The sequence below is a fragment of the Papio anubis genome, chromosome X (assembly GCF_008728515.1).
Source record: "Papio anubis isolate 15944 chromosome X, Panubis1.0, whole genome shotgun sequence".
Taxonomy (NCBI): Eukaryota; Metazoa; Chordata; class Mammalia; order Primates; family Cercopithecidae; genus Papio; species Papio anubis.
This window is the reverse complement of record NC_044996.1, coordinates 34,346,402-34,356,231: the sequence shown is the minus strand read 5'-3', so window position 1 is coordinate 34,356,231 and position 9,830 is coordinate 34,346,402. Positions and strand designations below refer to the sequence as shown.

The 9,830-nt window shown below is 46.8% G+C and overlaps 1 protein-coding gene and 1 non-coding gene across 2 annotated transcripts; both read right to left on the bottom strand.

The window, feature by feature from the left end:
- Positions 1–2,577: 2,577 nt before the first annotated feature.
- RPL39 (ribosomal protein L39) lies at positions 2,578–7,835 on the bottom strand. The gene is made up of 3 exons (XM_003918206.4): positions 7,647–7,835; positions 5,970–6,073; positions 2,578–2,806 (listed from the first exon to the last, which is right to left on the bottom strand). The coding sequence occupies exons 1-3, from the start codon at positions 7,818–7,820 to the stop codon at positions 2,758–2,760; spliced, it is 327 nt and encodes a 108-aa protein (XP_003918255.2). The 5' UTR covers positions 7,821–7,835; the 3' UTR covers positions 2,578–2,757.
- On the bottom strand, positions 3,420–3,551 carry LOC116272245. The gene has a single exon (XR_004180964.1). It is a non-coding gene; the product is annotated as a small nucleolar RNA SNORA69 (small nucleolar RNA).
- Positions 7,836–9,830: the final 1,995 nt, after the last annotated feature.

The following is a 9,830-nucleotide window of genomic DNA, read 5'->3' as shown; positions in this document are numbered from 1 at the left end:
ACATTTGCAGTCAGGCCGGGCACAGTGGCTCACACCTGTAATCCCAGCACTTTGGGAGGCCAAGGCAGGCGGATTACCTGAGGTCAGGAGTTCGAAACCAGCCTGGCCAACATGGTGAAACCCCATCTCTACTAAAAAAAAAAAAAATACAAAAATTAGCCAGGCATGGTGGTGGGCACCTGTAATCCCAACTACTTGGGAGGCTGAAGCAGGAGAATGGCGTGAGACCGGGAGGCCGGAGCCTGATGAGCAGATATCCACTGCACTCCTTTCTGAAGGAGGTGAGAACTCCCGTCTCAAAAAAAGAAAAAAGAAAAAGGAAAAAAGTATTTGCAGTCTAGGGATTCAGGAGGTAGGTTCCAAAGATCCTTTAAAGATCCTAAGTTCCTTGGTATTCTGGAGCTCACTCTTCACACTTCTGGTGAGTGCCATGCACTTAGGAATTGCTTTTTTCTTTTTTTTTTTTTGAGACAAGAGTCTTGCTCTGTTGCCCAGGCTATAGTGCAGTGGGGTGATCTCGGCTCACTGCAACCTCCACCTCCCGGGTCTGAGCAATTCTCCTGCCTCAGCCTCCTGAGTAGCTGGGACTGCAGGCGCGCGCCCACCATGCCCGGCTAATTTTTGTACTTTACTTAGTAGAGACGAGGCGTCACCACGTTGGCGAGGCTGGTCTCGAACTCCTGACCTCAGGTGATCCGTCTGCCTCAGCCTCCCAAAGTGCTGGGATCACAGGCGTGAGCCACTGTGCCCGGCCGGAATTGTTTTCATCTGAACCTCCTAGTGTGGTTGTAGGCAGGAATCCTTTGCTGTGCAATCCCGCCTATATCACTTGGACACTTTATGCAGCAGCCCACATCTCCTGCCACCTGCCTTCTCAGCTATGTCCAGGCAGCACAGGCCCCCTATCGACTGGGCAGGGAGTTACAGCCAAACCCTGTTCTTTCCCTTGTTGCCGCAGTTTCAATCCTAATTCCACTGGTAATTGGGGGAGCTTTGTTCCCTCTCACCTTTTCTACAGAAAAGATCTGTTAAGGCTTGTATATTGGCCTATTCGTTGTCACCACTTAACATGCCACATAATTTGTCTATCAACCAATGAATCCCAAGTACCTAGAACAGTGCCTGACACAAAGGTGGCCAATAATTTGCTAACCATCTCTCTAAATATGAAGTTGCTACTGGTTCTTTGAGACGTTAAACATAATTCCCTGGTGATTCGTCAGCCAGGGAAACTGCAAGGGGTACCAAAGAAGCTGCACTAACCCGGTAAAAGCTCAAACCCACAAGATTTCCGTGTACATTCACTCAGCTATAGCTCTTCAATAAGTCAGGCAATGGCATTACCTGTTACAATGTCAACAATTAGCCTAGATTTTTTTTAAAAACAAAAGTGAACTCTCTTGAATCCAGGAACAGGGGTTGGCAATCTTTTTCCATAAAGAGCAAAGTAGTAAATATTTTAGGCTTTGCAGGCCACATTATCTCTGTGCACAAGGGTGCATTTATACACATAAGTTATGCACATGGCTGTGAAACAAGAACATTTTACATGGACAGAAATTTTTATTTCAATTTTCAGATGGCATAAAATATTCTTTTTTTTTTTTTTCTTTTTTTTTTTGAGACAGAGTCTCACTCTGTCGCCAGGCTGGAGTGTAGTGGCCGGATCTCAGCTCACTGCAAGCTCCGCCTCCCGGGTTCCCGCCATTCTCCTGCCTCAGCCTCCCAAGTAGCTGGGACTACAGGCGCCCACCACCTCGCCCGGCTAATTTTTTGTATTTTTTAGTAGAGATGGGGTTTCACCGTGTTAGCCAGCATGGTCTCGATCTCCTGACCTCGTGATCCGCCCATCTCGGCCTCCCAAAGAAAATATTCTTAACTATTTAAAAATGTAGGAACTGTATCGTTCACAGACTGTACAAAAACAGGCGGTGGTTCATGCCTGTAATCCCAGCACTTTGAGAGGCAGAGGTGGTGTATCACCTGGGGTCAGGAGGTCGAGACCAGCCTGGCCAACATGGTGAAAGCCCGTCTCTACTAAACATAAAATTCTGGGATTGCTGTTTCCCTGCACTAGACGTGAATGGGGGAGGTGATCGATTGTAAAAACCACGAGAGGTCGGGCGTGGTGGCTCACGCCTGTAATCCCAGCACTTTGGGAGGCTGAGGCAGGTGGATCTGAAGGTCAGGAATTTGAGACCAGCCTGGCCAATATGGTGAAACCCTGTCTCTACTAAAAATACAAAAACTAGCCGGGCGTGGTGTGGGGCACCTGTAATCCCAGCTACTCAGGAGGCTGAGGCAGGAGAACTGCGTGAACCCGGGAGGCGGAGGTTGCAGTGAACCGAGATCGTACCACTGCACTCCAGCCTAGGCAACAGAGCCAGACTCGTCTCAAAAAATATATATATAAAATAAAATAAAATTTGCAGAATCAGTCCCTTACACTAAACACACTTCAAGCATATGGTAGCCAGAGAACGTTTCTATCACTGCAGAAAGTTCTACTGGATACTGTTGTTAGGTTTGGCAGGGAAGGGAGAATTCAGTACTTGACAAACCACAATACAACAGCAATTGAAATGAAAGGCCTCACATATTTATTACTGAACCCAGCCAACCAACGCATTCATAATAGATTCAGAGAGGAAAATATGGCGAACTCTCCAGAGAGTGGTGACATTTTCAGTTTGATACGGTAATGTGATCGTGACCTTCAGACAGCACAAATATATGTGCCATCTCATGTGCAATTCCTTATAGACCCAGCTTGGTTCTTCTCCAGTGTCTCCTTTTGGAGTTGTACCTACACAGAAAAAAATGTCAAGTTACAAAGGCAGTCCGACAGCAATTTAGCTGTTCCCATTCACACAACCTTTTAGGTACCACAAAATACAAAGGGTACCACTTTTCTCTCCTTTAACAAGTTTGGAGTTCTTTCTGGAGAGTAAAAGAAAAAAAAAGATACCCTATGTGTTTAAAAACTAGCCAAGTCAAGTTTTATCCTCTCAAAATAATTCAAGGCTAGGCTCTTAACTGGGATCACAGCAGTGGGGAAGCCCGCTCTCTCCAAGCGTACCTGCACCCACTTTTGATTCAATGGACCTGGAGGTACACACATATTCTGAACCCCCTCATAATGGGTCACAAACACATAAAAGCTCCCCCATGATACTTTTTTTTTGAGATGGAGTCCTCCCCCCTCGCACCACGCCCAGCTAATTTTGGTATTTTTAGTAGAGACGGGGTTTCACCATGTTGGCCAGGCTGGTCTCAAACTCCTGACCTTGAGGTCCACCCGCTTCTGTCTCCCAAAGTGTTGGGATTACAGGCGTGAGCCACTGCACCTGGCCCCGCGTGATCTTTACAATCAATCAACTCCCTCATTCACGTCTAGTACAGGGAAACAGCAATCCCTGAATTGTCCATGTCAATCTGTCAAGATTTTACCCTCATAAAGGCAAAATCAAAAATGATTAACACGGCTTTTCTCTCAGCAGGATAATGGCAGTACTTCCACAGAATGAAGCACTGTAATTGCAACCTGCTTGCAAAACATTTTTAAAACTGGAAGATAGCTAAGACAATGAAAATCATTCCATCAGGTCAATTATCTGGGTCAAAGGTATATAATCTTACGTACAAAATACTTTCTCAATTCTAGGAGACCAGAGTTTAATAGCAAGTTATTTATTGAACTAGGCATTGAGTTTTACATACATTTTTCTTTTTTTTTGAGACAGGGTCACACTGTTGTCCAGGCTGCAATGCAGTGGCCGGATCACAGCTCACTGCAGCCTGTGAACTCCTGGGCTCAAGTGATCCTCTCACTTCAGCCTCCCAAATAGTTAGGATTACAAGCATGTGCCACCAAGTCCAGCTAATTTTTTTTTTCTGGTAGAGATGGGGGTGGGGGGTGTCTCCCTATGTTGCCCAGGCTGGTCTCAAATTCCTGGCCTCAAGCAATCCTCCTGCCTTGGCCTCTCCCAAAGTGCTCGGATTATAGGTATGAGGCACTGTGCCTGGCTTATATATACTTCTTTCATTCTTCACAAGCAGGTCCCACCATCAGGCAGGACACAGAGAAACCCGAGAAATCCTTTATTGTTTGATACATCCTGTAGATGTATCAAACAATAAAGGACAGTGTCTAGTATCCAGTAATCAAATGGTAAGCAATTAACTAGCCCATAACATTACAATGGGTGGCAATTTTCACATCTAACTGGCTAAATGAACCAAGGAAATGGGCCCTCAACTTTAGCCCTAAGAAGCCACACTTTTAAGTCTTCTTAGCAAACCAATCCCACTAGCTTTGCCATACAACTCGAATCAAGTTCTGGCTGAGCGCTGTAATCCCAGCACTTTGGGAGGCGGGTGGGTCACGAAGTCAGGAGTTCAAGACCAGTCTGGCCAAGATGGTGAAACCCCGTCTCTACTAAAAATACAAAAATTAGCCGAGTGTGGTGGCAGGCACCTGTAATTCCAGCTACTTGGGAGGCTGAGGCAGCAGAATTGCTTGAACCCGGGAGACGGAGGTTGCGGTGAGCCAAGATCACACCACTGTACTCCACCCTGGGCAATGACAGCAACACTTTGTCTCAAAAAAAAAAAAAAGTGCTTTGACTAGCCTGGGCAACATGGCAAAACCCCATCTCTACAACAGGTACACAAATTAGCCAGGCATGGTGGTGAACGCCTGTAGTCCCAGCTACTCAGGAGGCTGAGGTGAGAGGGTTGCACCACTGCACTCAGCCTGGGTGAGAGAGCAACTGCTGAACCTTGGGCAGCTCTTGCTGATTCTTGATACTTATGTTTCCTCCCTTCAAAACCCCTCTCAAGGCCCATCAGGTCCAAAGAGCGACAGGCTGAAAAAGCCATGCACGAGTCATTGAGTTTCAGGCCTAGCTTTCCCTGGAGTTAGGCTAGATGACCTTGGAGGTCCTTCATAGCAATTCTAGTAATGTTTTTCCTTTGAGATCAACTACTTCTGCAGTTCAGGGTAGTTTTCCAATCTTTTCTAGTCTCTCTTTAGAAAAGAGAAACATCTAAAAAACTGGGCTAGGTGCGATGGTTCACGCCTGTAATCTCTGCACTTTGGTAGGGTGAGACAGGAGGATTGCTTGAGCTCAGGAGTTCAAGACCAGCCTGGGCAACACAGAAAGACCCCATCCCTACAAAAAATTTAAAAATTAGCCAGGTGTGGTGGCGTGTGTCTGTAGTCTCAGCTACTCAGAGAGATGAGGCGGGTGGGTCACTTGAGCCTGGTGGTGTAGAGGCTGCAGTGATAGTGTCAATGAAGCATGTAAAACAGAACAAGATCCTGTCTCAAAAAACAAAAACAAAGGCCGGGCACAATGGCTTATGCCTGTAATCCCAACACTTTGGGAAGCCGAGAGGGGCAGATCACTTGAGCTCAGGAGTTTGAGACCAGCCTGGCCAATATGGTGAAACCCCATCTCTACTAAAAACACAAAACTTAGCTGGGTACATGCCTATAGTCCCAGCTACTCCGAAGGCTGAAGCAGAAGAATCACTTGAACCTGGGAGGCAGAGGTTGCAGTGAGCCAAGATTGTGCCACTGCACTCCAGCCTGGGAAACAGAGCGAGACTCCATCCATCTCAAAAAAAACACAAAATACAAAAACAAAAGCCTAAAAACACTGACTGGGCCTTCTCCACCAGGATGTGTATAAGGCAGCCTTCCACCTTATGACCTAGCTCAGACTGAAGATAATCAGGCAATTAACAAGTATTGGAAAACTGTCTGTCCATAAGCCCAGCTGTGGCCTGGATGCAGTGCAGAAACAAAGGAAGCATGTTTTTAGAAAGGAATTTGAGAATGCTGTCAGAGGGTGGACTGGACTGCAAGCAATTTTAATCATGTATTTATACTCAAAAAGTAACCTTGGCCAGGTACAGTGGCTCTTACATTTAGCAAAATACAAGCAGTATGATGGAGGTCTTACCTTATTTTATTTCCAGTTTTCATCCGAATCCACTGGGGAATGGGACGATTTTGCTTTTGTTTCTTGGCCAGGAATCGCTTAATCCTGAAAGTCTTGTGAGAAGACTGGGAAGAAAATGCAATCAATTTAGACACTGATATTAGAGACTGACTGAATGAGTCAAAGTCAAGAACTCCTTCAAACCAACATTTGAGTGCTTAACACATACCCCAGCCCCAAAATCTTCTCAGCGCTAAGCCATCAAACCAAGCAAGTCTCTGACCCTCACAACTTCTCTGGAGGCAGATACCACAGTTTCTATTGTTCAAATTAAATAAGTGGAATCAGGAGGTTAAGAAACATGCACAAAATCAGAGCATCAATGTGCAGAACCAGAATTGAAACCCAGGTCCTCTCTGCTCCACAGCCAGAGGTTACCTTTCAGTTTACCCTGCGGTCCCCCAAGGACTCAGACGACCACACTGGGAATGGCGAGGGAACTTGGCTTTGAGTCAAACAGAACCATCTACCATTTGCAAGTCAACGAATCTCAGTGCTCTACTTTGTAAAACAGGGGTACATACTTTTCAAGTGTCATTGGGAGGGTAATTAAGACTTAGGGAAAGTCCCTGCTGACGTTCAGAGGATCTACTCACCATTTCGGTATTAATCGTAACTCTATCCCTACTGCTAATTTTCACTGCTACAAAAATAAACTTTTAAATTTAAAAAGAAATGAAATGTCACTTTTCCGACGATGACTGTCTCAGTTTCTAGTTGCATCTTTTGGCTCTCATAAAGAACTTCAGTCATCTAAGGCCAACCCCAATACTCCCCCAAATGTACAGAATAATCTCGCAAAAAGGGCACGGATGCAGGTTGAATGCCTGGCCAACCTGAAAGAACATACCCTTGCATAATAATGGGAGCCAATACAAAGAAGGCAAAGATTACACGCCCCCCACCCCACAGTAGCAGTTGTAAATCTTGTCAAGTAGTAAACTATTACTTGACAAGTGACAAAATATCAGTACTTATCGCCTCCACATCTGGAAATCAACATTTCACATTTCCCAGTAAAGAGTGACTAGTTCGCTACTGCCATTTACTAAGAAGGCCAGAATGACATACGGGTTCACAAAACACCCCTTGTTCTAGGCGCTTCCACGGGGTGACGCTCAAGTCTCTGAATAAACGTCCTCTAAACAAAAGTCCTGGGATCTAAAAATGTGGTTCGCTTCTCCACGCCAAGCTTAAACCCTTTTCGAAAACCAGTAGCCCACATTACCCTCCTGATTGTCCTCCACGTTGCGCGTGCCACGGGCAGCCCACAATCAGGTCACGATTTCGGGGGTGGCTGCTACCTCCCAACCCTCGCCTCCAGAACCAGAGTTCGCTACAAGCGAAGGGAAACCGGAATCCCTGCCCGACTCGGCAGCGGCCCGGCAAAGAAAGAGTCCCCTTGAATCCGCGGCCGCAGCGCAGCCCGCCCCTCTCCAGGTTGCTCGCTGGCTCATTAGCTTCCCTCCAGGCCGAGGAAGACAACAGTGGCCGAACTGGAGCTTTTCTTGAAAAAGCCTTTAAAAGGCACCAGCCCCTCGACGCCCCGCGCGGCCCAGGCATTTCGTGGCAGCGGCCTCGGGTGTTTGGGAAGCCACCCTGGGGCCGATGGGGGCCGATGGGGACCGATGGACTTACCATGGCGAGAAGTGGAAGCAAGAACACACCACGATGGCGGAGAAAGGAAAAGAGGGGGGAAGCAGGCGGAAGAACGAGCTTAGAAGGCGCTTCTGATGGGCGGAGCTTAGGAGGTGACGCTATTCGCCGACCGCCTCTTCCTAGTGCTTTCTGTGCCCACCGGTGCGCTCCCATGGCGCCGTGGGAAAGAGCGCTGGTTCCTGCCAAATGCAATTCGCTTTGCTTCGCTTCCCTAAGTGGGTTCCCCGAGGGGCCCGGCAGTGTGCTAGGGGCACCCTGCTTTGCAAGTGAGGCAGACAGTCCGTGATAAATGCCAAAGTAGAAGCCCTTCCGAAAACCTAAGGAGTCGATTGGGCGGGACTAACCCTAAGAGAGGGCAGGGGAAGCGACCGTCACCTCCGGGCGCCAGGGACTGGGAACGCCGGATCGGAGCTGGGCAGACGGAGAGCAAGTGCCATTTTCCCGGAGGGCTACGAGTCATTCCGGCCTGGCTGGAAGGTGTGGGAAGGGACAGTCGTGTCGGAGGAAGCAGGAGAAGTTAGAGGGGGTTGGACCACGTGGACGCTTATGTAAGCCTAGACACTTGGGGTTTTCGACTAGGCGAAAGGTTGCCAATCAAAGTTTTCAACTCAGAAAGTTAGGGACAGAACCTCTTCCTTGGCTGCTAAGAAGTCCAGCCTGACATTGTATCCCGCCTTTGGCAAGCTGTACAATAATTAATGACATGCGTTTGGGATGCTAGTGTTCCCCGTTTTAATCCTTTTCCCCGTTTAAAAGCAAAAACCTTTCATTTTTGATGAATAAATAAAATAAATATAAAAATAAGCCGGGCGTGGTGGCTCGCGCTTGTAATCCCAGCACTTTGGGAGACCTAGGCGGGCGGATTACTTGAAGTCAGGAGTTGGAGACCAGCCTGGCCAACATGGTGAAACCCTGTCTCTACTAAAAATACAAAAAAATTAACCAGGCGTGGTGGTCGGCGCCTGTAATCTCAGCTACTCGGGAGGCTGAGACAGGAGAATTGCTTGAACCTGGGAGGCGGAGGTTGCAGTGAGCCGAGCGCCACTGCACTCCAGCCTGGGCAACAAGAGCAAAACTCCATTTCAAAAAGGAAAAAGTAAATAAATAAAAGCAAAAACCTCCACGTATATTTGCAGTCACCTCAAGCATTTTTGCACCAATGGATCACAGAAAGGGTTTTTAACCTGGAGTCCACAAGAGTCCATGTGTAGAATTCAGAGGATCCCATGAACTTGAATGGGAAAATACAACTTTATTTCCACCAAATTTAATGAAATTTAATGCTTTCTTTATTTACGAATGTAGGCAACAGACCACAGTGGCATTAGCAGTACTTGTGACTTGGTCACTAATAGAAATCATAGATGGCTTCATATTACATTACAGTTGATGCAGATGTCTCCAGACATTATTTACACACTCACTTCCTTTAAATTATATTACTTATTAAGTTCACAAATAGAACTATGTTAAGAAGCCCATATATTACTATAGCACAGATTTCTTTCTTTCTTTTCTTTTTTTTTTTTTTTTTAAGACTGAGTCTCCTTTTATTGCCCAGGCTGGAGTGCAATGGCACAATCTTGGCTCACTGCAACCTCCGCCTCCCGGGTTCAAGTGATTCTCCTGCCTCAGCCTTCTGAGTGGCTGGGATTATAGGCACGCCCTACCACACCCAGCTAAATTTTGCATTTTTAGTAGAGACTGAGTTTCACCATGTTGGCTAAGCCGGTCTCGAACTGCTGACCTCAAGTGATCCACCCGCCTCGGCCTCCCAAAGTGCTGGGATTACTGGAGTGAGCTACCGTGCCCGGCCTCAATTCACATTCTGAGGCCCTGGGGATTAGGGCTTCAACACATGAATTTTGGGGGAACATAATTTAGCTCATGAAACCACCAGTCACCTTCTAAGGCCGAATTCAAATGCTGTCTCTTCCCCTTAGCTGGAAATCACCACCCCTTCAACATTGTTCTAATAGTTTATTTGTATCTTTCTTGTGGCTCCTAGCACTATCTGTTCTGTTGTGATACAAAAGGATGACAGTAACAGTGAATGTTGCTTATGGGGCTTGATAGTTACTATGTGCCTGCATGTATTAATTCAAGCCTCACTATGAGCTTACCATGTCTTACCAGTGACCCTTTGAATCCCCACCAGAACAC

Bases quoted from the DNA above. Each gene is read 5' to 3' on its own strand.
- RPL39 (XM_003918206.4), bottom strand. From the start codon at position 7,820: ATGGGAGCGCACCGGTGGGCACAGAAAGCACTAGGAAGAGGCGGTCGG. The intron at 6,074-7,646 runs GTAAGTCCATCG...TTTTCTTCCCAG, and splicing joins TGCTTCCACTTCTCGCCATG to TCTTCTCACAAGACTTTCAG. The intron at 2,807-5,969 runs GTAAGACCTCCA...TTTTCTGTGTAG, and splicing joins AAAACTGGAAATAAAATAAG to GTACAACTCCAAAAGGAGAC.